The sequence below is a fragment of the Neofelis nebulosa genome, chromosome 4 (assembly GCF_028018385.1).
Source record: "Neofelis nebulosa isolate mNeoNeb1 chromosome 4, mNeoNeb1.pri, whole genome shotgun sequence".
NCBI classification, from domain to species: Eukaryota; Metazoa; Chordata; class Mammalia; order Carnivora; family Felidae; genus Neofelis; species Neofelis nebulosa.
In genome coordinates, this window is record NC_080785.1 from 158,544,703 (window position 1) to 158,572,224 (window position 27,522).

General features: G+C 49.6%; 1 protein-coding gene across 4 annotated transcripts; it reads left to right on the forward strand.

The window, feature by feature from the left end:
• Positions 1-27,484, forward strand: AKAP8L (A-kinase anchoring protein 8 like). 4 transcript variants are annotated; one of them, XR_009261066.1, is made up of 15 exons: positions 1-133; positions 5,783-5,857; positions 10,307-10,339; positions 10,638-10,878; positions 12,727-13,180; positions 13,276-13,372; positions 13,455-13,525; positions 13,876-13,939; positions 14,870-14,978; positions 16,429-16,570; positions 16,668-16,773; positions 17,005-17,135; positions 20,911-20,963; positions 26,905-27,000; positions 27,085-27,137. XR_009261066.1 is itself a non-coding variant. In XM_058727649.1 (15 exons), exons 1-15 carry the CDS (start codon positions 121-123, stop codon positions 27,409-27,411), a joined length of 2,028 nt encoding a protein of 675 aa, XP_058583632.1. In that variant the 5' UTR covers positions 1-120; the 3' UTR covers positions 27,412-27,484. The 4 variants fall into 4 exon arrangements, 3 of the variants coding, with proteins under 3 accessions (XP_058583632.1, XP_058583630.1, XP_058583629.1); XM_058727649.1 differs by lacking the exon at positions 20,911-20,963 and adding an exon at positions 6,565-6,629 and having other exon boundaries at positions 5,783-5,861; positions 27,085-27,484; XM_058727647.1 differs by lacking the exon at positions 20,911-20,963 and having other exon boundaries at positions 10,638-10,695; positions 10,798-10,878; positions 27,085-27,484.
• Positions 27,485-27,522: the final 38 nt, after the last annotated feature.

A 27,522-nucleotide genomic window follows, 5' to 3' on the forward strand; every position in this document is an offset into this window, starting at 1 on the left:
GGGTTGGGAGGCGGGTTCGGTTGTGTTAGAAGGGACCCCGGGGATTGTCGCCGCCGCTATCCCGGCGTCGGACGTGTGGGGCAGCTGCCCGAGTCCTTGGTTGCGGTGTTAGCTGCTGCCATGAGCTATACAGGTGGGCCCGGCAGGGTAGGGGTCGGGCGTCGGGTGGGGAGGGACAGGGACGTGCCAGAGCCGCACCGGGCTCTCCCACACCTCCCCCGGGGCCTGGACGCTGCCCTCTCTGCGGTCACAAAATGGCGCCGCGGGCTCATCGCCTCAGGTTCGCCCCCCTCGCGCCTTGGCGTCTCAGTTCTTTGTGGTTGCGGTTTAGCGTCCTGGCTCTCGGCAGCCCGAGGTCTTGGCCTCTGTCACCGGTGTCCGAGGGCCCTGGCCTGGGCGCCTGCGTTCTCTGAGCCCATCACCTCTGCCCTTGGCCCGGTCTCCTCAGACCCAGATTCAGGCCACCCTTTTTCGGGTCCTTAGCCCTTGAGATCGGTCGGCGGGCCTGGCTGCCGTCGCCATTGCCGCACCCTGCCCCCCGCGCAGTTTCCCTGCAAAACGCCGCAGCCACCCACCCCTCCCAGCCCCTTTGCGTGCTCCGGGCTAGGAAAGGCTCCTGGCCCCAGGCGATCAGTACATTTTTGCAGGGTTCGGGCCGAGCGGGGAGCCTCGGGGCCAAAGGGCTGAGCCTGAGCCTTGCGAGGAGTGACCGGCTTCTGTGTTAATTCATTCACCATCTGTCAGATTCATCGTGTCAGGTGCTGAACAGGCGCTGGAATATTGGCAGGAAATCCTCAAGCAGCTAACGGGCAGATCTTAGCAGGAAAACAAATGAATATAGGATGTATTCCCCGGCGGTCAGTACTCCGCGGGGGCTGCTCTGTTGCGGGGGGTCAGGGGGAGGGGGTTGGGCTCGCTGTGAAGAGGCGACATTTGGGCAGAGACCTGAATGGAGTGAGGGGAGTTCAGGGTGTCTGGTCAGGGGTGCCGTTGGCATAAAGGCCCAGGAGCAGAAACGGTCTAGTTTGTTAGATGAGCAGCTAGGGAGGCCGGTGGGATTTGAGCAGAGGGGAGGGTGGCTGATGAGATCGAGAGAGAGGGGGCCCTGGGAGATGCTTGGGCGATTGTAAATTATCCCTGGAGGACTTTGAAAGGCCGCCTGGGTTTGCCTTTGGCAGTAACAGATGAGGCCTCTCAGCTCGGAGCCATAGACGAGGCCCCCCCCCCCCCGTTTAATGGGGGTATCCGGCTGGTGAAAGTGTGGTTGCCAGGTAACCTACATTCTGCTTAGAATGTTCGGGGGCTGACGATGGAACCGGAGCCTCTGGGGCCGCTCTGTAGGCTGTTTTATGTTGATTTCCGCAAGGAAGTGGTGCCAGGCCTCCCTCTTCCGGCCCCCAGGCCAGGAGCTTGGTGAGAACCCTAGCTTTTCAAGTAACCATCCCTTTGCCCGGTGGTGGTTCTCAACCAGGGGTGATTCTGCCTTCCCACCCCGCCCCCGGTCCGTTTGGCGGTGTTTGGAGGTGTTCTGGGTTGTCACATCCGGGGGTGGGGTTGCTTCCCTCATCTGGGGGATAGAGGCCAGGAATGCTGCTGACCATCCTGTGCCGGGGCCCAGGATGGCCCAGATGGACCCCGCCACAGTGGATTATCAGTAGTGCCAAGGTTGGACAGCCCTGCCCTAGCCTTTCCGTAGCTTTCCTGGTTCAGGAGGAAAGTCATTCGGGTCGCGGCTGACAACTCCGGAATTGAGATGTAATCGTTTTCTCCAAGTCTTACCAGGAGGTGGAAGACAGTTCTTTGGTTTTTAGGGGCGAGACTGCTGAGGAAACCAGAAGATGGATGGTCGGGTGCTGTGGAGTAGCTTAATGAGGGAGCATTTTACGTTTATAGACAAGGAGACCGAGTTAGGTCGCTAATGGCCATGTCTCAAGTTCATCTCCAGATCTGGTAGGCTTTAATTCCTTGCTCACTGAGGGAGTCAGGCTAATGGGGCGATGATTACTTTTTCCTTGGTCTTGATCAACTGAAAACCACAGCAGCTTGATAATGTGAGTCTTTCCCTTTAAAGAAGTAGACCACTAAAGTCAAAAGCTTTTTAAGTCACATTTCAGACAATTCTTTGCCTTTAAGGAGGAATTCTGGAGGACTTGACGCAAATGTTACCATGATTATTACACATAGAAAATGATTACAGTAGCTTTTTTTTTTTTTTGATGATTTGTTCAGCTTTTGAATCTAGTCTCTTTTTTTTTTTTTTTTTAACTTTTTTATGTTTGTTTTTATTTTTGAGAGACCGTGCGCAAGTGGGGGAGGGGCAATGAGAGAGGGAGACACCGAGTCTGTAGCAGGTTCCAGGCTCTGTAATGTCAGCACAGAGCCCGTCGTGGGGCTTGAACTCACTAGCCGTGAGATCATGACTTGAGCTGAAATCGGACGCTTAACCGACTGAGCCACCCAGGCGCCACTGAATTCAGTCTCTTTGTGTGTACTTGGGAAAGGAGGCCCTGTCTGTGGCACTGAGGGGAAGGATGAGAGCAGTGGAAAAACAGGAGGGAAAAATGCAGAATCAGGCCTTCAGAGGAAGGTCTGAAACACTACTACCAATCCTTTTATAAGAACATTTATCTCACACAGTGTTTGGTGTTGTTAGGAATGCACAAGTGGTTCAGCTCAATGGTTCTGGCTTGGGATCTCTCATGAGGTTACGTTTTAGATGTCGTTGGGACTGTACTCATCTGAAAGCTTGCCCGGGGCCAAAGGATCCACCTCTGAGGTGACTCAGACTCGCACAGCTGGCAGGTTGATGCTAGCTGTTGGTTCCCCACCAAGTGGGCCTGTCCACAAGCCTGCCTGCGTCTCCTCACAACCTGCTGGGCTGTTGTTCCCAGAGTGAATGATCTAAGAGAGCAAGGCAGAGCCTGGGAAGTCATACTCCGTGGTTTCTGCGGTCTTACTGGTTACGCGGGCTACCTCTATTAGTTTGGGAAGGGACAGCGGAATGTCAGGAGGCAAGAATCCGAAGAGGCCATCTTGGAGGCTGGTTACCATCAGGCTGGAGGCAACCTAACTTCATTCCAGTTGTCTTCTAGTTCTTAGAATTTTTTAAATGTTTGTTTATTTTGAGAGGGGGGGAGAGAGCGCGGCAGACTGGGCGCGCATGAGCAGGGGAGTGGCAGAGAAAGAGGCGAGAGAGAATCCTAGGCAGGCTCCGCACTGTCAGCACAGGGCCTGGCGCGGGGCTCAAACTCACTCACTAACCAGGAGATCATGACCTGAGCAGAAATCAAGAGTCTGACACTTAACCCAGGGAGCCACCTAGGTGCCCTGACCTCTAGTGTTTATCACTTTTTGTCATGTCTTCAAAGAATCTTCTTCCAAAAAAAGAATAAAACTTGGGGAATAAAAAAAGAAGCTTGGGGAGCCTGGGTGACTCAGCGCAGAGCCTGCGTGGGATTCTCTCTCCCTCTCTCTCTGCCCTTCCCCCGCTTACATTCTCTCTCCCCCTCTCAAAATAAATATAAACTTAAAAAAAAAAAAAAACAAAACCAACCCTGAGAAGCTTTGTGTATTTTTGAGTAAAAAAGATGTCAGTCTGACCAAGAAGGAGGGGTTATGATACATAATTATAAATCCATGCCTGAGCCTTAGGTTTGTAGGGTCAAACCCTTGCTTATTTTATTTTCTCATCTAGAGCTGATCAGGCTGGTAAACCGAGCCAAGGAGAGAAGGTTGGAACGGACAAAAATTTATTCATACTTGGAGCTTAATTTGCTCTAGAGACAGTATCGTGCAACAAGACGTTAACATGGGGAGGACCAAACTAGAGCAGAGGTTGCCATTGACCTCTGAAGGTTTGGTGGATTGTCTTTCCTTTTTCCCAGGGAAGAACTAGGGCGCCTCTCCTTTGAATAGACATAGATCTTTTGCTCTGCAGCTTTCGTACTGCGTTCCAGTTAGTAATCCTGTCAGGGTGTGGTAGGTTCCAGCTGCGGCTGCACTGTGTACAAACCACAGTAGCTGAAGTCTGGAGCCATTTTGCGGGGGGCCATATTGCTGAACAAACAGGTTTCAGAAAGCTAGTTGAGCAAACATCGGAGAAGGTAAACGTAGGCTGCTTATGTGTACACTGTGGGGCTTCCCCACGGTGAACCATACAAAGCACGCTTCCAGTGTTTCTTGTGGACAGTGCTTATGTCGTAGGCATGTTGGGATGGCCCCTGGAGGGAATCCATTCTAATGTCCCCTCTTTCATTAGGAAAGGTAAAGAGGTTTGGGTGGATACTTGGGACTCTCTCCTTCACCACTGCCCAGTCTCAATTCCCTCCTCTGGGAAGTAAGGCTAAAGTGTGGGTCCACCGATCTTTATTTGAAACCCTTGGAGCTGGGTATATTTTGGAGTTCTAGCTTGAGAGAAGGACATTCCACAGCACTTGGGGTCTGGGGTAGCACCCTGTAACTAAATGCATTATTTCTGTACCAAATTGCGTAAAGAAAAATCGTAATTATCCTCACAGGTCAGTTTTGCCCCACAATGAGTGTTGGCACCACATTTGAGGAGAACACTTGGTTTTCAGACCTTTTTGGACTTGGAATTGCAGGGTAAGGGATGTTGGCCCTGTCCCCTTTGTTGGCTGTGGTGAGGATGAAATAAAATAAAAAGGCTCTTAGCGCCCTGCGGGGGAGACACTTGTTCAGTGTTGGCTGATGTTGGCGGCCATCTTTGTTGCTTTGGTCTTAAAAGATGAGCTAGAGAGACTGTCAACATGTGAATGCCCACCCCGAGGGGAGGCACTTGGTGTATGCTTTTGCTGTAAAAAAGCTGTCAAAGTCATTGGCTTTAATTTGTCAGGAGTTGGCTCTGCTGAGAAAAGGCAAATATTGCCTCTTATGGTATCCTTCATAGTTTCAGTGCTAAGGGTAAATTACTTAAAAATAATATTTTATTATCATTTTTTAAATGTTTGTTTATTTTGAGGCAGAGAGAGAAGAGAGAGAATCCCAAGCAGGCTCTGCACTGATAGTGCAGAGCCTGATGAGGGGCTTAAAACTCACAAACCCTGAGATCATGACCTGAGCCAAAGCCAAGAGTTGACGCTTAACCAACTGACCCACTAGGCGCCCCTAAAAATAATATTTTTAAATATAATTTTAACAATACTATCAGGGTTCATCATTTAAGAGTAGTTTCTGGTAGAGGTTTAAGTTTTCTTTAGTTGGTACTAATTCATTTTAAGCTAAGAAATCGTTTGAGAGTTGAGAAAACAGGAATACACATGCCATGTATAATATTTACCCAATATAAATGTGGTCACCCCAAGTAATTGCATTGAGGAGGTAATGTACACATTTTTTTAATGAGAAAAAATACAAAGCAGTTTTGGTGTCAGATTTGGGGGAAGGGGAGGGGTGTTATTTGCCTTAGTATTGTTCAGAACCAAGTCCCATCCTTGTTTGAATTGGCTCATGTTTCAGTCATTTGATGTAAGTATTTTTCTCATTTAACTGAATGGTTTGGGTACTGATTTATCAAAACGAAGTTTTGGTTTACAGTGTTTAAACTTTTGTTTGTCCAGTTCTTCTGGTGTAGCAAGTTAAATATAGCCCATCTTTTCATTGGCTAATATGTTCTGGAGGTATAATTAAAGTGTTCAGAAGCTAGGATTTTTGGAGGCTTTCCATTGAGGAGAGGGCCTGCCAGCCAGTCTACACCAAAGGGTAATCTTAGGTCATCTCCACATGGCTGGTTTGGGGAAATTAACCACACTGTGCATATATTTAGGCTTTGTCCAAGGATCTGAAACCACTTTGCAGTCGACATACTCAGACACGAGCGCTCAGCCTACCTGTGACTATGGTAAGTGTGGGCCCCTGGGAACCAGAGGGTGCGTGCTCTGGTGTCTTCTCAGTTGCCTTTGACTTTGCCCTGCCTTGCTTTTCCAAATGCAAACTTGTATAAAATGGTGTGGTGGGCTGTTAGAATAGCCCGTGCTTCCCTTGGAGACAACTATGGGAAAGATGGCTGCTGACTGAGCAGGCTAGAGTTCTTGGAGCTGTAAATGATTGGTTCCTTTGACCCTGTAACATTTTCTTAGAAGCACATATGGTCTGTGACAAAAGTCTGGCTTCAGAAAATTCCCTTGAGGGTCTGGGAAGGAGAGTGGCCAAAGTCCAAAGGATGGTCTGAGCTAGAAACCAAACCATCAGTTTAGCTTCAATGTAGCGTGTGGGACCTCTGTACGAGAGAAGCTGCCTGTCTGAATCTAGCAGGGATTTTAGAGACAGTCAGACCGTCCCAAGCCAGCGGGTTCCTCACATAGGGTTGAGGGACAATGTCCGATTGATTTCTCAGTTGTGATCAGACACGCTAATTCTCTAATTCAGAAATAGCCACTCAACAGAATCCACAGATGTTCTCTGGGTATGCTCTGGCAACCCTGACTGCCAATAAAACCAGTCTTTCTGTGGTCTGTGACTGTTGGTGTCTGTGAGAAGGAGCCCTCTTTGGAATTAATAAGGATAATGCCTTGATTGCTGAGATGGGTAATTTGTTTTACTACTAAGGTCTGGGGAAAGACCAAGCCTACACCCTGACATTACCTCAAGAGTCACTGAATCAGTGGACATAAGTAAGCTCCCTGAAGTATTAGCATCTGGTCCCGGGGGAGAGGGAGACTTAGAGAATGTTTTGAAATTGAGTATGGAGGTACCTGGTATTTCCTAAATGAGAAGCGACTTGGTTTGTATGGCTTCCCTATCCTGCCTTGTCTGCCTCACCCCTTTTAATCAAACAACAGTCCAGATTGCACATCTTTTTTGAATTATTTTCCTTCTGGTTTATAAATTCTGGGCACAAGCATTTTAACAGATGTGCCATTTGCAAATCTTTTCTCCCAGCCTGAGGATCATCTCTACTCTTGTCAAGTGAATTTCGAAGAACAAAAGTTCTTCATTTTGATGAAGTCCAATTTATCACGCCTGTGTGTTTTCTCTCTCTCTCTCTCTCTCTTTCTCTAAATAAGTAAACTTAAAAAAATAAAAATAAAAAAGATGGGCATCTGGGTGGCTCAGTCATTTGAGCGTCTGACTCTTGGTTTCCACTCAGGTCATGATCTCCTAGTTCGTGGGTTTGAGCCCCGTGTCAGGCTCTGCGCTGACAGTGTGGAGCTTGCTTGGGACTGTCTCCCTCTCTCTCTGCCCCTCCCCTACTCTCTCTCTCTCAAAAATAAATAAACATTAAACAAAATAAATTTTAAAAAGATTTTGTTTTTTAAGTGATCTCTACACCCAGCGTGGGACTTGAGCTCACAACCCAGGAATCAAGAGTTGCATGCTCTCCAGACTGAGCCAGCCTGATTTCTTTCATTAGAGTTTTGTAGTTCTCAAAACACAGATCCTGCACGAAGTTTGTTATATCTACACCCAAATATTTCCTACTGTCAGTGCCAAGGTAAATGGTACGTTTTAAAGCTTCAGTTTTCAATCGGTCATTGATAATTTGAAGAAATTGGGTTGATTTTTATTTATTGACCTTGTAATAAACCTTGCTAAGCTCACTTATTCTTATAACCTGTATGGATTTTTTTTGAGGTTTATGTAGGCAGTCGTGTGGAAGAAAAAAGGCCATTTTATATTTCCTTCTGGCTTAAATTACAAGAGCAATAGAGCAACTTTAAATAACATTTTGAAAAGCAGTCACTCGAGACCCCACCATTTTATTTTATTCTATTAATTTTATCATTTATTTATTTATTTTTGAGAAAGAGAGAGAGGGTTGAGGAGGGGCAGAGAGAGGAGACAGAATCAATCCCAAACAGGCTTTGCATAGTCAGCACAGAGCTTGGTGCAGAGCTCGAACTCCCCACTGTGAACTCATGACCTCAGCTGAAACCAAGAGTCAGTTACTCAACTGACAGAGCCACCCAGGTGCCCCACCATTTTAATACTTTTGTCAGCATTCCTAATTTAGGTAGTTGAATAATTTATGGGTGGATAGAATTGTCTGTCTTCCTTTATTTGCTTACTGTTAGAAGCATTTCCTCATACTATGTAAGGCTTAACAGATTCTTTTTTTTTTAATGTTTATTCATTTTTGAGAGAGAGAGAGAGACAGAGTGGGGGGGGGGGGCGGGGGGGAGGGGCAGAGAGAGAGGGAGACACAGAATCCGAAACTGGCTCCAGGCTCTGAGCTGTCAGCACCGAGCCTGATGCGGGGCTCGAACCCACGAGTGGTGAGATCATGACCTGAGCCGAAGTTGGATGCTTAACCGACTGAGCCACCCAGGCACCCCAGTGGATTCTTTTTTGATGCCTATGTGAGCTTTGTCACCGAGAAGGTAGGCTGTAATCTGGATAACTATTTCCTTGAAGTTGAACATTTCCATTGTTTTATGTTTTCGTTCTATAAGTTTTGCTTATGGTGACCATCTGCTTTTCTTTTTCTCTTATTAAAAAAATTACGTCCCTAAAATTCCCTATGTCAGCACTGGTCTCATCCCCTCTGGGGGTGGAAGTGAGCTGTGATGTTCTTTTGGAAGGGACAGGTCTTGGGGACTCCTCAGGCCTCATAGTGTAGACAATGGTTTCCCTTTGAAGGCACCTTGTGGGGAAGCCCTTCAGGGAGTCTGAGTTGCCCTGGACATAGCAAGTAGTACCTGGAGAGTGCTTGCTGAGGCCTGTCATTGGGCCATCACCTACTTGTCCACCCACCTGTCCTTGTGTTTACAGAGTTAGTGCCCATTCCTGCTTCCTTTTCTTGTGCTTCCCTGCTCTGTGCTGGCAGATTTTCGGTGGCTAAAGCTCTGGGGGACCATATACAGGCCTCACAAGCAGAGCCCCAGTGGGTCTGCCTGTGCTTCCCAGTCCTTTCTCCTTTTGAATAGCTGGTGTCCACTGTTCCTGGTGCAGACATCCACACGACTGGGCTCTTGTTAGCTGCTTCAGCGAAGTGTGTATTATTCCTTGTGTGCTTCTGCCAGCCTCTTTTCTTGCCTGTCAGAACTCTCCGTTGCCACTCCACTCGTCTCTCGCCTGATTTCCTGCTCTGGGCTGTCCCTTTGCTGCTTTCTGGTTAGAAGTGGCTCCATTAGTGAGCAGTGCTCTCGGCCTGAGCCGTGCCCAGCACTGCCAGCCTGTGCTTTTGCGTTCTCCGATTGATAGTTGAAAAACTGAATGAAGGAGAAGCCTCTGCTTTGGTTTTCCCAACTGAAAGCATTTTTGCTTTGTGAGCTCTGGCACTCGAGGTGCATTAGATTTAATGGTCACCTAGGGTTCTTTGCTGGTTTCTGACACCTACCCATTCTGTTTATGTGCTGGACTGAGGAGGAACCTGAGTGTAGGACCTCGGGTCTGCGCCTGGCCTGCGCTTTTCCATCTTTTCAAGTTGATACACTCTTGCTCTCTTGTGGCTGGACTCTTGCCATTCATCATGCTGCTATCTCACTGAGCTTGGTCCCTGCCTTGGGATGAACATGTCTTGTCTATCTGCAGGGTAGAGACAATAGGGAGTAGGAGGCAAGTCTGGAGTCTCCCCAGAGACATGGGGAAAGTGGTCACCTGTTCTGGTAGACTCCTCTGGGGAGAGGAACCGTGTTTGCTTGACTTGGAATTCCCACTTGGCTTTGCACTTTGTCAGTTCTCACTGGCTTTATGTTCCTGAAGGAATTGATTTTTCTCATGTGCTGTGATAAAATCCAGAGCATATTTGGTTTATAATCCAGATCGTCCTCTCAATAGCTTTTGAAAGGTAGGAGTTGTGCCTTGTCCTTACCTCTGCTAACGTGTTTTAGCATAGCACACACATGCAATTCAAGGATATGGTGGCCCTCCTTGTTAAGGCATATGCTTGGAAGAGTAGGATGGTCAGTTTCTCTGTTCCAGATGGCTTTTTTGGGTGATTTGAGTGATGCGATTTTCAGAGTGGATGTGGGCTCTGTGCCGAACTTCTTGTACAGCACTGTCGGTGAGGCACCGGCATCCAGTCTCCTCTTCTGATTGGTGCTTAGCAGGAAGTTGGGGTAATCTAATTCTGGCTCCTCGGGGAGGAGTGTAAAGAGCCAATTCCTTAGCTGACAGTGTTGGCAAGGAGGGGGCCCTTAAGAGCTGGTCAGAGCCACAGAAGTTTGGGCACCAGGGTTAGGGAGTGACCTGGGTCGTTTATGTAGTGCTCTGAAGCTCAGGGCTTCCCGGGGGAGATTCAGTCTTCTGTAATCAGTCAGATACTGGGAATCATCGTCTTTGTGTCTGAAGTAAGCTCTTGTTGTATTGTCATCAATTGTAGATGTAATTACGCTTTTACTGTTTGTAGGATATGGAACTTGGAACTCTGGGACAAACAGAGGCAAGTATTCCCATGATGGCTCTCCTGTCCCTTGGGATTAAACTGGTTGTGTTTCTACCACTGCCCAGCTTGCCCAAAGTGTATCGGGAGGTACCTTCGGGGGGCCCGGGGACTCTGGGGCCAGCTGCTCTTTCACAGGAGGTCCTGTGGTTAGGGCCCACCCAGCCTGAGGTGGCTAGGGTCCCCATTTTGTCTCTGTGACAGATGTCCTTGTCTCTGTGTCTGTCTTGCCGTGTCTGTGTGCGTCTCCTCTCCCTATCCCTGCCATCTCTGTCCGTCTCTGTCTTCCTCATTGCAGGCTACGAGAACTATGGCTATGGCTATGGCTATGGCCAGGATAACACCACCAACTATGGGTATGGTATGGCCACTTCAAACTCTTGGGAAATGCCTAGCTCTGACACAAATACAAACCCTAGTGCCGCGGGTAGCGCCAGTGCCGATTCCGTTTTGTCCAGAATTAACCAGCGTTTAGATATGGTGCCACACTTGGAGACAGACATGATACAAGGAGGCATGTACGGCTCAGGTGGAGAAAGGTGAGTGGGTGTCTGCCCAGGGGTGAGACTCTGCAGGGGCGCCTGCTGCCTACTGGCGTCTCCCTCTTTGAACCGCCTCCTGTGTCTGCTTCCTTTCTTCTTGCTTTGCAGCTGGGGCTCCCAGAGACTGCTTGGGGTCCAGTGCGCTTCCCTACTCTGGCCTGAGCCCCCTCCCTGCCCCTTGCAATTGCCTGGTGGCCAGCCTCTCCCCCAGCTTGTAGGGTGAGGAACAAGCCCTAACAGGGCTGGTTTCGCTATCCTCCAAATGGCTCTTCTCAGGACCAGAGTGTTAAGTGACCCCTCCTTCTGGAGACGGCCATTTGGAGGGGTTCTCCTGAGGCTTTGTATCCTCAGATAGGGCTGGTGGGGGGGATGAGTCCTTGGGGCGGACCACAGTGAGCTGGGCCATCCCCACCTAAGAGACAGAGCAGATGTGGACACTTCCTGTCTGCTCTTCTGAGCCTGACCCACGTGTGCCTCTTGGGCCTCAAAAGCACCTTTGTGAGGCACTGTTGTTGTCCTCATGCTCAAAGCACAAGAGGTCACATCCCTTGCCCAGAGGGACCTAGGAGCAGGTGGTAGAGCTGGGCCTGCCACCTAGACCTGCCTGATTCCACAGCATCAGGTGGTGGGCGTCTGTTACTGTCTAAACTGGTGCCGGCGTAGAAGTCCTTGTGCCCTAGTGAGAGGCTTCAGTGAGGAGGGCATGTGATGGTGTGGGGCAGCCTCGTGGCTCCAGCTGACAGATGGGAGGAGAACAGAGAGTAAGGAGGGGTCCAGCCGGGCACTGGTGGGTTCAGGTGAGGCCCCGGGGCCACTGGGGAGCAGAGGCTGCCAGAGGGACTTTCATGCTCTGGCTCTGTCACAAGCAAAAAGGGTGGGGGGAGCCCCAGACATGCCCCCTGTCCTCCTGCTTGGCAGCCGCTGTGCTTGCAGCTGAGGGGCTTGGCTGTTTGCTCAGTGGCCAGGTGGACGGACCCCTTCTCTGCAGGTGCCGGCTGCTTGTGCCCCTTCTTTCTGCAGTCTGGGACTGGGGGGCAGGACAGGGGAGGGAGTGACCAGGTGGTGCCGGCTGCTTCTCCCGCAGCTGCTGCTGCTGCTTGGCTGCCCAGCTTTGCATGGAGGGGCCCCCAGGCCTGCTTGACGTGTGGGGCCAGGGCTGGGGGTATGTGGGCTGTTCCCACTGTTAGAATAGCTTTGTGTGGCGCTCTCTTTCTCCCAAGAGGGAGGTTTGGCCTGCCTTCCCAGTTGCTATGGAGGGTTCCATCCCACAAGGTTGATGCGATAGGGCTCTTTTTCTAGGCCCTGGGCAAACTCACAGCATCTTTCCTGGGAAACCCTCTCCACTTTGTCTCCCTTGTCCTTTTGGGTGGTGAGGACCTTTGGAGTGCTGGAAGTTCCCTCAGCCAAGGGAGATGAGACCGGCACAGGGTTTCTCATGGACATTATCAGCCCTTTTGGACAAGCATTCGTGTGCTGGACTGCCCACATACCACAGGGTGCTGGGCTGCCTGGCTCTGTACCCTGAGGTACAGCCTTGAGCATTGTGGTTACCACATACATACGTACATGCTTCGTAAGGGCTGTGGGGTATCTCTGCCCCTATTTGAGATCCTCTCCACCCTATTGTCCGTTTTTCTTAGGGTCCCCAGGCTGGTGCACGGGCTCCCGAGAAACCTTTTTATTGGCATTTTTAAACACTGTGCCTCTCTGACAGGGTGGGGTGGGTTAGAGTGGGATTTCCCATCTCCAGGACAGGGAGCTACTGGGAAAGGCAGGAACAGTAGGCTACACCCAAGGGAAATGAGACCTGAGGGCCTCCCTGATGCTTTCCACCTGCTTCTGCAGATACGATTCCTATGAGGCCTGTGACTCGAGGGCCATTCTGAGTGAGCGCGACCTATACCGGTCAGGCTACGACTATGGCGAACTTGACCCCGAGATGGAAATGGCCTACGAGGGCCAGTACGATGCCTACCGTGACCAGTTCCGCATGCGTGGCGGCGACACCTTTGGCCCACGGGCTCAGGGCTGGGCCCGGGACTCCAGGAGTGGCCGGCCGATGGCCTCGGGCTATGGGCGCATGTGGGAAGACCCTATGGGGGCCCGGGGCCAGTGCATGCCTGGTGCCTCCCGGCTGCCCTCCCTCTTCTCCCAGAACATCATCCCCGAGTACAGCATGTTCCAGGGCATGCGTGGCGGGGGCACCTTCCCAGGTGGCTCCCGCTTTGGCTTCGGGTTTGGCAATGGCATGAAGCAGATGAGGCGGACCTGGAAGACTTGGACCACAGCCGACTTCCGGGTGAGTGGAGGAGGCCGTCCCTCTGGGCCCCTGACTGGGTGGAGCTAGGGTCCTAGAGCCACCCGCCCTGACGCAGCTCCCTCTCTCTGATCCAGACCAAGAAGAAGAAGAGAAAGCAGTGCGGCAGTCCTGATGAGCCAGACAGCAAAGCCACCCGGACGGACTGCTCGGATAATAGTGATTCAGATAATGGTGAGCTAGGGCACTGGGCTGCTGCCCCTGTCCCCTGCCCCATGGAGCTCCTGGACTGAACTCGTGTTGTTTTGCTTTTCAGATGAGGGCACTGAGGGGGAGGCCGCAGAGGGCACTGAAGGCGCTGAGGCTGTGGAGAAGGGCTCCAGAGCAGTAAGTGGCCGGGCCCTGTGTGCTGTTAGCAGGTGGGGCCTGTGAAGAGCGGGCTGGCTGAGCCCCTGTGCTGCAGAGCAGGGCCTTCCACGGAGGCCACGGGCCATCCTGGTCATGCACGTGTGACCAACACGAGAGAGGTGGAGATCTGATAGAGCATGGGCTGCGAGCAGGCCACACAGCCAGAGCCCAGGTTTCTTTATCAGGAGACAGTGGAATGAGCCCCCTGTGCAAGGGCTGCTGGGAGGATGTGAGGCTCCGTGCTTGGTACATAGCAGGGCCTTGTCATTTAGAGCCTTTGTAAATGACTGTACAAGCTTTAACGTGGGGCGTTTGAAATGGTGTTCTAGGAAGGAGAAGATGAAGAGGGAAAAGAAGAAGGCAAAGAAGAAAGCAAAGAGGATGCAGAAAAGGGTGAGTCTTCTGAGCGGCCCGGGTGCTGGGGCGGCGCTTCCAGGCATTCACAGTTGGAGGGATCCAGCTGAGGGCAGGGCTGTGACAGATGTGCGGCCAGCTGGGGCCCTCCCTCATGGGGCTGGCTTGCGCTGGCGGGGGGCCCCTCTTCCTCTGTTCCCTTCTCACTCTGCCCCCCCCCACCCCATTCTTCCCAGACAGAGGCTGTGGGTGGCAGTGGTCCCTGTCTGCCTAGCGCATTGGCTTTACCTTTCGGTGGGGGCAGCAAGCAAGAGAGTTGGGGGGAACCCCAGGCATACGCCCTACCCTCCAGTAGTGCACAGCTCCGAGTCCTCAGTGGCTGGTGTCTGAGCTGGGACCCTCGGTGGAGTTTTTACGGCTCTGGTTTGCGTGTCCTCTCCCTTAGCGCCTCTCCAGCCCCTGTTGGGAGTCCGTGTCCCCCTACCTGAGTGATGAGCGCCAGCAGGTACCTAACAGTAAATCCAGCCTCAGCCCAGTGTTGCCGCGGTGCACCGTGGGGGGTGGGCCGAGCCCTGTGAGCTTTGGGGTCTTTACCTCTGGGGGCTGCACTTAGGCCTCAGCCATGGCCTCCCTGCATCCCGCCACCTGGCCCCTCTGAACTTGTGCCAGCGTCCCCACCGAGATGGCTTCTGTTTGCCTTCCAGCCTCCCTGGGGCCCACTCTGTGGAATGTGGGTGTTCTGGAGAGCGGTGGGGTCAGCCTGTGTCCTCCCCTCTTCAGGACCTAGGCCAGAATGGTTCCCTGCCCAGCCCAGGGTACCCAGCCCTGCTCGTGGCCGGAGTCCTTGTTCGGACAGCTGCTTTCAGGATGGACTATCTGGAGTAGAAGGCGGGTGATCCAGCCAGAGGCCCCAGGGCCTGCCCTGACCTGGTGGAGCCAGGCTAGTGACTGTGCCCTCTGTTTCCACAGGGGCCCTCAGCACCCAGGACGATAGTGGCCAGATCAAGCGCAAGTTGCAGGCAGGCAAGAAGAGCCAGGATAAGCAGAAAAAGCGGCAGCGAGACCGCATGGTGGAAAGGTAACCAGCTGCCCTCCATTCCTTTGCCTCTGCCTCGCTCGGGGGCTGCCGCCTGAAGAGCAGGGCCGTAGCTCTGCCGCCTCGCCGCCCTCTGGCCTCCCTCGGGAGCTGCCACCTGCTCGGCCGTGCATGGACCCTGCTTCCCGCCAGGCCCAGCTCCCAAGGCCTGACTCCATCCCTGCCCCACTGCGGCCGCCTGGCGACCGCTAGCGTCTTTGACCTGAGACCCGACACTGCTCGGCACCGTTGCCCAGAAGCTCCAGCGCTAGGTCACTCGGCGCACGAGCCCCGAGGTGCACTGGGGGCCCGCTGCCCCTGCGGGAGGGGGCCAGCTCATCAGAGACTCAAGGTCCAAGGCGCCTGTGCCACCCCAGCTAGCTGCCAAGAGGCCGTCGCCGCGCCCAGGAGAGATGGCAGCACCTGTGGGCTGTGGCAGCCTTGGGCCTGCCCTCTGCCCTGCCCGCCGGCCCTGTCAGGCCGGGCCTGTCTGCGGCTGAGCCCTTCACGCCCCTTGGTCGGGTCTGTCTGCCCTCAGGGCTCCCGCACTGGCGCTTGCCTCCTCCTCCTCCGCCTCAGACTCTTGCTCTTGCTGGACCTTCCTCAGCCTCGCCGGCGCCCGGCCCCTGGGCTCTCCAGACAAAGCTGACCCCGTGGCCCAGATAAGGACGTCCGGCAGAGGTAGGGACCCGCCCCGAGGCCTCGGTGGCGGCTGGCCTCCTCCGCCCCTTGCCACGGCGGCCTGCTCCAGCTCAGGCCCCAGACCCCGGGCTTCTGCTGTGGACACCAGGCCCAGACAGAGCACCTCGCTCAGGTGACTCCAGGCTGCCCTCTGGCAGGCCAGGCGGGCGCCCTCCTTCCAGCTCAGACTGGTCTCTTCTTGGAAGAGGAAGATGAGGCAGCAGGAGCCCGGGCCTGCTTGCCTCCCATCCCTCCCGACACCACCCCCAAGCATTCTGAGCAGAGGATGGGCTGGGCCTTTCAGTCCCCCAGACCCAGAAGGAAGATGCAGCACCTTTTCGGGCCCTGCCTCGGGACTGCGTACTCCACTCTGCACCTCAGGGCCACCTGGCTCACGCCAGGGCATCCTTCCTTCCGGTCCCCAGCTGGGCCAAGTGCACAAGCTCCTGCCCAGCCTTGGTAGAGAGGCCCACCGGCAGCCTTCCAGCGACTCCTTGCCTGTTGCAGCAGCTGCTGCCTCAGGGTTCAGCCTCCTGTCTGGGAAGGAAGAGCTCCTCCCCTGTCCCCCACGTTGCAGTAACTGCAGCCTGCAGACTTTCTGTCCCTTTCTACTCCCAACCCCACTGGTCCCAGCCTGTCCCCCTGCTGGGACCGAACGACAGAGGCCCGTGAGCAAGGCCTGTTTCAGGGCTCGCACCTGGGTTGGGTGAGGCAGCAGCACTGTACCGTGGGACCCTCGAGGCCTCAGCCCTTCGTTTCTTTCCTGTGGCAGGATCCAATTTGTGTGTTCTCTCTGCAAATACCGGACCTTCTACGAGGAGGAGATGGCCAGCCATCTCGATAGCAAGTTCCACAAGGAGCACTTTAAATACGTAGGCACCAAGCTCCCCAAGCAGACAGCCGATTTCCTGCAGGTGAGCCTTGGAGCGGCACAGCTGCTCTTAGCTTCTCGGACTCCTTGGAACATAGAGCAGCCACACAATCCTTGGATCTCCTCGGTGTCTTTGGCAGGAATACGTCGCCAACAAGACCAAGAAGACAGAGGAACTCCGGAAAACCGTGGAGGATCTTGATGGTCTGATTCAGCAGATCTACAGAGACCAAGATCTTACCCAAGGTAAGGAGGTTCCATCTCACTCCAACTAGGCAGGGATTCAGCCTGCCCTCCTCTGGTTCTGAGTGGGGTCACGACACCCCTCTGTTCCCCCAGGGAGGGTCAGCGAGAACAGCCTCAGGCCCACGTGGAAATGCAGGGTGAGGTGAGGAGCTGGTCTGGTGTTTTTCCCAAACTGCTGGGTCTGTCTTAGGCACCTGGAACCAGTGGTGACTCTCCTTCTCCGCCCTACAGAAATTGCCATGGAGCATTTTGTGAAGAAGGTAGAGGCAGCTCACTGTGCAGCCTGTGACCTCTTCATCCCCATGCAGTTTGGGATCATCCAGAAGCACCTCAAGACCATGGATCACAACCGGAACCGCAGGGTGAGTGGCCACGGGTGCTCTCCTGCCATCCTGTGGGTTGACTTGGTGAGGCGTCTGGGAAGGTCCTGGGGTTATAACCTCTGCCTGCCCATGAGGAACTGTAGGAAGTGTGGCAGGGCAGGCAGATAGAGACATTTCTGGCCCAGTGCAGTCAGTACAGCTACAGGGAGAGGCGAGGGAAATGGGGACCCTGTGTGGGAGAAGGTGTCATCAGAGCTGGACTGTAACACTATGGGATATGGGGGCCTCTGTGTGCATAGGGGCCACCAGCCAGAATAGGTTGAGAAACCAAACAAAAAGTGTGCAGTGCACGTGCTGCTGGAGGAGGGGTCGGGGCTTCAGAGGTTCACGAGGGTTGGGATGACGGTCTGGGCTCACTCCTGTAGGCAGCAGAGTTTTTAGGTCAGGCACTGTGACGGGGTTAGAGTTGGTGTTGCACCTGGTGTGGAGGGAGACGGTGCGGAGCGGGGAGTGGAGGAACTGCTGTAGTACCGAGACAGAGGGGGGCCTCCGCTTTTTGAGTGAGGAGAAAGGAAATGACCGGGAGTCTGGGATGTCTCAGGTTTCTGGCTTGGGTAACTGGGTGGCCAGAGCTGCTGCTAAGGTGGGGGGGTAGGTATATGGTACAGGGAAAGGAGCAAGTCCGGCAAGAAGGTGAACAAATTCAGTCTCGTTTTCCAGTGTATCCCCAGTGCCTAGCATAGAAGTCAGGGTGGGTGTTTTGTGATTGAGGTGGTGGTGGCTGTTAGAGATCCGGTCTGGATGGAGGGGCCGTGCAGTAGGGAGAGAGCTGAGAAGTTTAGGACCAGGTCTGGGCCAGAGTGAGGCTTGACTGCCATCACCTGGAGGAAGGTGAAGGGGATTTATGATTTATGGGCAGATGAATGCAACCAGGGGAAGTGTAGGAAATAGCAGTTCTCAACTTTTTTCCATGGCCATCAGATTCATGTCTGGTCTTTCTTGGTGCACTAATTCTCAACAGTGGGATGCGGTTAGGTGGTTGAGATCCTGTAGGGGTCTTGCCATGACTGGGGTTTTGAACTGGGAGCTGATAAGGGGTAGGCAGAGAGCAGATGACAGAGGATGGATCGTGCATAATATTAAAATGTGGAAAATCTAGGTGATATGAGGATAGCTAGTAAAACATAAACTCCAAACTGATCCTAAAAGAAGTTTACAGAAGAGAAGAGGGGCACCTGGGTGGCTCAGTTGATCAGGCATTCTACTCTGGATTTCGACTCAGGTTGTGATCTTGTGGTTCGTGAGATTGAACCCCATGTCGGGCTCTGCACTGACAGCTTGGAGCCTACCTGGGATTCGTTCTCTCTCTCTCTCTCTCTCTCTCTCCCTCTCTTTCTCAAGTAAATATACTTAAAAAAAGAAAAAACCATAACTACTAATGGAGGGATTTGGAAGGGTGAGGAAAGACAGAGATACTTAGAAAGCACCAGAAATCATTGATATGTGGAGATTTGAGTATAATTTCAATGTCGTATTTTTAGAGATTCCAACTATGGAAATGAATGGAAACCTTACAATTATTATTTTTGGTAACAGCTTTATTGAGATATAAATTGTATATCATACAATTTACCCATAAAAGCTGTACGATGCAGTAGTTTTTAATATATTACAGTTGTGTAGCCATCACCATAATCAATTATAGAACACTTTCATCACCTCAGAAAGAAACCCTTTAGCTGTCATTCCTCTCCCCCCACTCCCCACCCCTCCTGTCCCATGCTTCATGCTTCCTTAGTCTTAGGCAACCACTAATATACTCTTTGTCTCTGTATACTGTCTCTGGGTATTTCATGTAAATGGGATCACAAAATACATGGTCTTCGGTGATCAGCTTCTTCCACTTAGCATAACGTTTTCAGGGTTCATCCAGGTAGCATGTGTCAGATTTTCATTCCTTTGTATGGCCTAATAATACTCTCTTGCATGCATAGACCACATTTTGGTCTACCCATTCATTAATTTGGGCATTTGGATTGTTTTCACTTTTTGGCTGTTATAAATTATGCTGTTCTAAATATTTGAGCATTTGTGTACAAGCTTTTGTGTGGGTATATGTTTTTATTTCTCTTGTGTATGTGTCTAGGAGTGGAATGTCTGGGTCAAAAGTAACTGTTTAACTTCTTGAGGAATAGCCAGATGTTTTCCAGAGTGGCTGCACCATTTCTATTCCCTATCAGCAACTGTGTGAGAGTTGCAATTTTTTCATACTCTCCAGCACTGGTTATTCTCTTTCTGATTCTAGCCATCCTAGTGGGTTTGAAATGGTATCCACGGTTTATTTTTCATTTGGATTTCTCTAATGACGATGATGTTGAGCATCTTTTTTTTTTCCCTTAAGTTTATTTATTTATTTTGGAAGAGAGCGTGCATGCACGCGTGTGCAGGAAGAGGGAGCAAGAGAATCCCAAGCAGGCTCCGCGCTGTCAGCGCAGAGCCTGATGTGGGGTTTGATCTCACAAATCTCGTGATTATGCAAAATCCAGAGTCGGATGCTTAACCAACTGAGCCACCCAGGAACCCTCCCCTCCGGTTTGATGATCTTTTGAATGGTTCATTTAATCCATTCACATTTAATATTATTGTTGAGATTATTAGATTTGCATTTCTTGTTCTGTTCCCCCTGTATTGCTTTTTTGTTGTTTGTTTTGGTTTGGTTTTGGTTTTAATTCATTTTTAATTTCCTTAATGATATTTTTTGTGCTACATTTTTAGGCATTTTTTGAGTAGTTTCTCTAGGCCTTATCTTACACATATTAACTTCTCAAAATCTGTCAGGTACAATAACCTAATTTCAGTGGGATTAAGTTACTCACATATAGCTCTCTCTACATGGGAGATTTTTGTGTTATTACCATTATACATAGTATTTTATCTAAATGTGTTGTAGTTCCAATAACATAAAGCCAATGATACAATAACAGTGTAATTACTGCTTTACGTAATATTATGTCTTTTAAAAAGGAAGCTGACAGGAAGAGAGGCATCTGGGTGGCTCAGTTGGGTAAGCGTCCAGTTCTTGATCTCAGCTCATCAGGGCTTGATCTCAAGGTCGTGAGTTCGAAGCCCCACATTGGGCTCCATGCTGGGCATGAAGCTGACTATTTTATTTTATTTTATTTTATTTTATTTTATTTTATTTTATTATTTTTTTATCTAAAATGTTTACTTATTTTTGAGGGAGAAAGAGTGCACGCATGAGTGGAGGAGGAGCACAGAAGATCCCAAGCGGGCTCTGTGCTGACAGCAGAGAGCCCGATACACAGCTTGAACTCACGAACCTTGAGATCATAACCTGAGCTTAATTCGACACTCAACTGAGCCACCCAGACACCCCAAGCGTACTTAAAAGTAAATAAATAAATAAAATAAGGAAGCTGACAGGACAGCAATTATATATTTGTAGCTTTTGTTACATTAGCCTTCTTATTTTTTATTTTTGGTTCTCTTCATTTGTGTTCTTCCTGTGGATTCAAGTTCCCACTTCCTTGTTAGTTCAATACAACTTTAGTCCCCCCACCTTCTTTGTGCTGTTATTGGCAAACATATTTCTCTATGTTACAGGCCAAACAGTACTCTCTCTCTGTGTGTGTGTGTGTGTGTGTGTGTGTGTGTGTGTGTTTTATACAACTTCTTTTCAGTCAGTTGAGAAGACAGGCAAAGAATTATATATTCATAGTTAGTGTCTTTTATAATTACCTTTATTATTTTTTCACATGGATCTGAATAACTGTCTGGGGCCGCTTGCTTTCAGCCTGAAGAGCTTTGGTGCTTCTTACAAGGTCTGCTAGCAGCGGACTCTCTCAGGTACTCGTTTTGGGGAATGTCTCTATTTCACCTTACCTCTGAAAGGTAGCTCTGTTGGGCGCTGGAATCTTGGTTGACACTTTTTATCTTTGAGCATTTTCAGTGTCATTTCACTGCCCCCTGGCCTTGTTTCTCGTGACAAACCAACTTTTAACCTATTGAGGTTCTCTTTTAAGTGATGATTCATTTTTCTTTTTCTGCTTCAAGCATTTTTCCTTGTCTTTGACTCAGCATTTTTTTTTTTTTTTTTCTTAACATTTTTTATTTATTTTTGGGACAGAGAGAGACAGAGCATGAACGGGGGAGGGGCAGAGAGAGAGGGAGACACAGAATCGGAAACAGGCTCCAGGCTCCGAGCCATCAGCCCAGAGCCCGACGCGGGGCTCGAACTCACGGACCGCGAGATCGTGACCTGGCTGAAGTCGGACGCTCAACCGACTGCGCCACCCAGGCGCCCCTGACTCAGCATTTTTATTAGGAGGAGTCTTTTATGGATCTTTTTGTATTTATCCTACTTGGAGTTTGTCGGATCTCTACATTCAAATTTTTCATCAGATTTGGCAAGTTTGCCTACATTTTTCTTCATGTATTTTTTTCCGCCTCTTTCTCCTCTTCTTTTGGTGTTTCCATTATGCATATGTTGGGTCACCTAATGGTGTTCCAAGGTTGTCTGAGACTGTTTTTCTTCATTCTTCTCTGTTTTTCAGATCATATCTACCAATCTATAGATTCTCTAAGTCTTCTGCCAGTTCAAATCTACTGTTGAGCCCATCTAGTGAATTTTTCATTTCAGTTATTATGCTTTCCAGCTCCCAAGATTTTAGTTTTTTTTTTTTTTTTTTTTTTTTAATTTTTTTTTTTTCAACGTTTTTAATTTATTTTTGGGACAGAGAGAGACAGAGCATGAACGGGGGAGGGGCAGAGAGAGAGGGAGACACAGAATGGGAAACAGGCTCCAGGCTCCGAGCCATCAGCCCAGAGCCTGACGCGAGGCTCGAACTCACGGACCGCGAGATCGTGACCTGGCTGAAGTCGGACGCTCAACCAACTGCGCCACCCAGGCGCCCCAGTTTTTTTTTTTTTTTTTTTTTTTTTATAATTTGTCTCTTTACTGATATTCTCTATTTGATGAGACTGTGTGATTATGCTTTTCTCTTCTTCCCACCCCCACCACAGTCTTGCTACTATATTTGCTTATCTGTTTGTTTAGTCAAATTATTTTTTAAGTCTCTGCCAGAGTGAAACCTTTGCTAGGGTGCCTTGAATGAGGAAGCTGTGAGCAAGGGCCTAGCCACCCTGGGATAACAATGGTTTTGACAGGGTTTTTTTTTTTTTTTTCTTGCCTAGACTACCCTTAGCTGTTACAAACTATACAAATTGTTGACTGATGGCTGTGTTGTTTTCAGCAATGCCTTGAGGCATTAAATTGCTCTTCAATCTGATCCAATTAAATAAATCCACACTCTTCTATAGGAATCATCTTTGAGGTCATGGTTTGAGAGTTCTGAGCCCTGTAGGCTCTTCTTAACTGTCCTACTGGTTCTGGTAACCAGGGAAGCTGATGGTTTAGTTTATATTGTTATCACATCTACTAGTGTCCCTGTTTTTCTGCATACCCTCCTGTCTTGAACTTCTTCACAGTCTTGTGAATAAAGTAAGTTCCGGGGTGCCTGGGTGGCGCAGTCGGTTAAGCGTCCGACTTCAGCTCAGGTCACGATCTCGCGGTCTGTGAGTTCGAGCCCCGTGTCGGGCTCTGGGCTGATGGCTCGGAGCCTGGAGCCTGTTTCCGATTCTGTGTCTCCCTCTCTCTCTGCCCCTCCCCCGTTCATGCTCTGTCTCTCTCTGTCCCAAAAATAAAAAAAAATAAAAAAAAGTAAGTTCCTTTGGGAAGAGATTTGGGAGCTCATTGTTTTAAGGCCTACCCCTGGGTAAAACCTGACCCTAGACTCTGGAGCTGGGTGGGGGGATTATGCAGTGTTGCTTTCTCAGTGCCTGCTGTTTTAAGAGAGACTGGGGAGAGAAGGTGACAGCTGTAGCCTCTGGTCTTGGTTTGGTTTGCCTCTCCAAGGCACAGGACCTCTCTGCTTTATAAACAAGCCAGAGCTAGGGCAGTGTGAAACCTATTCTCAGCATACTGTGCCCTAGGTCAAGCCTCCATTCCATGAATGGGGGCTGGAGAGAAGAAGGGCACCACCATCTCTCAGATGAACTTGTCTAGAACTTAGCTTCCACAGCAGGTAGCTCAGAATGAGAATTGATGACTTTCCGTGCCTCCTGAGAAGATGCGGCCTTCCAACTGTGATGAGCTGGGTAGAGTCCGAGGCCTGTGTTCTTGGGCTGCAGCATCTGGAGTGGGTTTTCCCATCACTCTGAACTGGGAAAGGCAAGAAAGCAACAGGTCATGTTTAAACCACCACAACTCACAATCTTTACTGAGTTTTAGTAGCTTTTCCTTAGTGTTTCTTCATTCACTGTATGTCCTTGGGACCATTTCCCTTGACTTGAAAGGGTTGTGGTGTTTTATCGTCTTCATCAGTTTCACCAGGGAGCAGGTCCACATAGCTTGTCAGGTTTCCATGCTGAAAGCCCATCCCCCATTGCATTTTTAGGAAGACTTTTTAACCTTAATTCCAAAACTCTGATAAGGATAATGCCAAAATGAAACTGTAGATCAGTTTAGTGTTAAAGAATGAAAGTGCTAATAAGTAGGGGTACCTGGCTGGCTTGGTCAAATAGAGTATGCGACTCTTGATCTTGGGGTTGTGAGTTCAAGCCCCACGTTGGGTGCAGAGAGTACTTAAAGATAAATAGTAAAAATAAATAAAAAAGAATAAAAGTGCTAAGTATAAATTACTAATTACCAATCCAGTGTATTCAACTCAATTCAAGCATGTAATACACTATATAAGTATAATTCGTTTCTGGAATATAAGGATGGCTTGATAAGAAATTAGCAACTATCAAGGGTGCCTGGGTGGCTCAGTTGGTTAGGTGTCCGACTTCAGCTCAGGTCATGATCTCGCGCTCCGTGAGTTCAAGCCCCACGTCGTGCTCTGTGCTGACAGCTCAGAGCCTGGAGCCTGTTTGAATTCTGTGTCCCCCCTCTCTCTCTGCCCCTTCTCCACTCATGCTCTGTCTTACTCTGTCTCTCAAAAATAAATGTTAAAAAAAACCACACACGTAAAGAAAAAGAAATGAACAACCATCAGTGAGTGTGAAATACTGGAAATGAAAACTTTATATGCAAATAATCTGACTATATTCTTAGCAAGGCTGAATGATTACAGCAAAATGGCCTTAGAATTAATAGAATTTCACAAAAAAGGGGAATTTAAGATAACATACAGAAAGTAATAGCTTTTCTCCATTGTAGTAATACCCAGTTAGAAATGTAAATGGGGAAAAAACTACTCATAGCAATGACAAAATCCACAAAATAACTAGGAATATAGATTTAAGAAGAAAGGTATGGGATCTTAAACTTGATATGAAATAAGACTTCAGTGAATAGAGAAATATACAGTGTTCTTCTTCGGAGATTTAATAGCAGAACAAAACAAAACTACATCTCCCCACATATTAATGTGGACAGTTAATGGGATTCCATTCATACTCTGGGGAGGGAGATGGAATGAAATTGTTTGAAAGTTTTATGTTGTAGAATTAAGTCTAACAGTCAAGAAAATTATACAGAGGGCAGTAGTTGAGTTCAGGGACTTGGTTTTTCAGGTAATAACCTTTTACAAAGCCACTGCAATTAAAAACAAGTGATATTGGCATAGTAATAAAATGGTGGAACCAGATTAGAGAGTCTAATGAAAGATCCCAGTATGTTTTGGAACTTAGTAACTGTTAAAGTCAGTACAGATTCCTTATCTGAAATCCTGGGGCCAGATGTTTTCAAATCGGGTTTTTTTTTTTTTTTTTGGTTTCAGAACATCTACATGTAATGATCGCTAACATCCCTAGCAGGATCTGGGAAAGTGACTTGTAGTTGAACCATAAGTAATTCTTCAAGTGACTTACAGAAGTGGGATAAATAAAGACGGTATAAAAATATAATGGAGTTTTAGGGGAAAACTTTTCCTTCTGGGTTTCAGATTTGTGGAGAAGGGATTATAGACCTATATGTCCATTCAACGGAGAGACAATGGTTTATCTCATAAATTTCTGGAGAAGAAAATTGGACCCCTAACCTCATACCATATATTCAATTCCAGAAATAATACACGTGAAAAATAAAAGAGCAAAATTTAGAAGATCGTTTGTTTACCTTGAGGTTACAGAAAGCCTTCCTGAGAGCGAGCCAGGAAACCTAGAGGTTGTGGAGAAGATGACCTCATAGAAACGCTGGGCAGGTGGCCCAGCATGCGTATCAGATCACTCAGATTTTGCTGTTGGGCAGGGCAATGCCCTGAGAGGCAGCACACGTTCTTTTCTCTTTCATTGGACCACAAAAGTATCCAACAGTGATAACATCTGATGCTGCTGAGGAGGCCAAAGGATAAGTACATTGTTTTAATACAGGTGGAGGAAGCTCCACCTACTACAACTTACAACTTTTTTTGCAGAGTACTGGGGCACCCGTCACTTTGGGGAACCTGTTTGGTAAAATTAAAAGCACCAACATGGAAGTATTTAAGGTTATTTTGGTGGTGTTTGGTTATTGTAGCAAAAATCTGGAAACAATGTAAATGGACTTCAGCTGGGAATTGTGTGTACCTGTCTGGTGCCTCCAGGGAGGAGGATAATGTGTTGGCAAGTGAGGAATTGGGGAGGAAGTGGGCTGACCTAGTATCCTAATTGTGCATCTTTAATTTGTTTCATTTTGAGCAACAGACCTTGAAGTCTGTCGGTATTTTCCCCAAGCAGTAGAGAAAATGAGTAAAGAAGTGAAGGTTGGGAAAGGGAGTAGAAACAGCAAGGGAGATGATGACGTATAGAGTTGGCTGGGGTGCCACAGTAGGGTTTTTGGAGGTGGGCCCCTCCTTCCCATGCCGACAAAAATAGCTTTTATCCTTGTCTTTCGGCTTACAGCTTTCTGCATAATCTTTATAATGATGAAAGTGAGAGTTGCCTGTACTCCGACCATTGAGGGAACCGCTTACCATTTCAGACAGAAAGGCTCTGGCATGCTGTGTGCACACTGGCCCATCACACACCTTTCTTGTCACACAGGGGGAGAGATGAGCCCTATTTATGGACTGCACGGTCATCTTTTTGAATGTATGATTTATTTAACAGAAGAACATTTAGGTGCTTTCCAGTTTTTCAGTACTGCAGCCACGTGCATGAATGTTTCCAAGTCCTAGTATAGATTCCTGTAAAGAATTGCTGAGACATTTTTATTTTTAATACAATTTATTTAAACTGCTTTCCAGAAAGGAAGTAAACAGTTGGCCCTCTCACCATCAGGGGTAGAACTGTCTCTCTTCACTGAACCTTGACATTTGGGGTATAATTCTTCATCTTGGGGATTCTGTGGGTTAAAAGGAAGTATATCCCTTAAATGTGCTGTTTGACATTTGTGTTCCTACTTTTATATTCTCCCTGTTGATCCTAACGAGTCCCTTGCATATGGGCGGTTGGCTTCTTGCTGGGGGTTGCACCTTCAGCATTTAGTAGGTTTCTTAATTTGTTCACTGTTTGTAGTTTTTATGTAAGCACATTAGATTTCTGCTGTACAGCTGTAAAGACTTGTTTTTAATCAATACAGTAAGTATGGTGTAGAAGAATGGAGCATCTGAACAAAGATTAGGTCTGGGCTCCGTGCTTGTACCCAAGGTACACTTGTCCACCTATACCACGTGGTTAGAATCCTCAGCTGTGCTAAGCTAAGGGTAGAGGGGTTTGGGAGGGCTCCGCAGATCTGGAGAGGTGGGGGAGGGGGGCTTTCTGGCGCCAAGAGCAGCCTCTCCAGCCCTGCCTGCCTTGCTTGCAGCTCATGATGGAGCAGTCCAAGAAGTCCTCGCTCATGGTGGCCCGCAGCATCCTCAACAACAAAATCATCAGCAAGAAGCTGGAGCGCTACCTGAAGGTGAGGCGCGCCACCCCGGGGTCCCCCCCCCCTCCCCCGGACCCCGCGGGTCCTCCCTTCAGTATCTGTGTCCCTTCCCCACAGGGTGAGAACCCGTTCACGGATAGCCCCGAAGAAGAGAAGGAACAGGAGGAGGCCGAGGGCGGTGCCCTGGACGAGGGGACGCTAGTAGAAGCGGCAGGGGGCGCGGAGGGTGCCGAGGGCGCGCCGGCGCAACCCCCAGTGCCCCCGGAGCCCGCCCCTGGGGCCACGTCCCCACCACCGCCGCCGCCCCCCGAGGAAGAGGAGGAGGAGGAGGAGGAGGAGGCCTTGCCCCTACTGGGCGGCGCGCTTCAGCGCCAGATCCGCGGTATCCCGGGCCTCGACGTGGAGGCCGACGACGACGAGGAGGGTGGTGGGGGCGCACCGTGACCTGGGCCCGCGGCGGGCGGGACCCGCGTGGCCAAGGCTGGAAGCCGAGCCCAATAAAGTTCTTTCTACCCCACTTTTCTTATTCGTTTGTTGGTGTGCGGCAAGGTCGGC

Excerpts from the sequence above, each read along its gene's own strand:
- AKAP8L (XM_058727649.1), top strand. Across the intron at positions 17,136-26,904 it reads ATCACAACCGGAACCGCAGG|CTCATGATGGAGCAGTCCAA; the intron begins GTGAGTGGCCAC and ends CCTTGCTTGCAG. Across the intron at positions 27,001-27,084 it reads AGCTGGAGCGCTACCTGAAG|GGTGAGAACCCGTTCACGGA; the intron begins GTGAGGCGCGCC and ends CCTTCCCCACAG.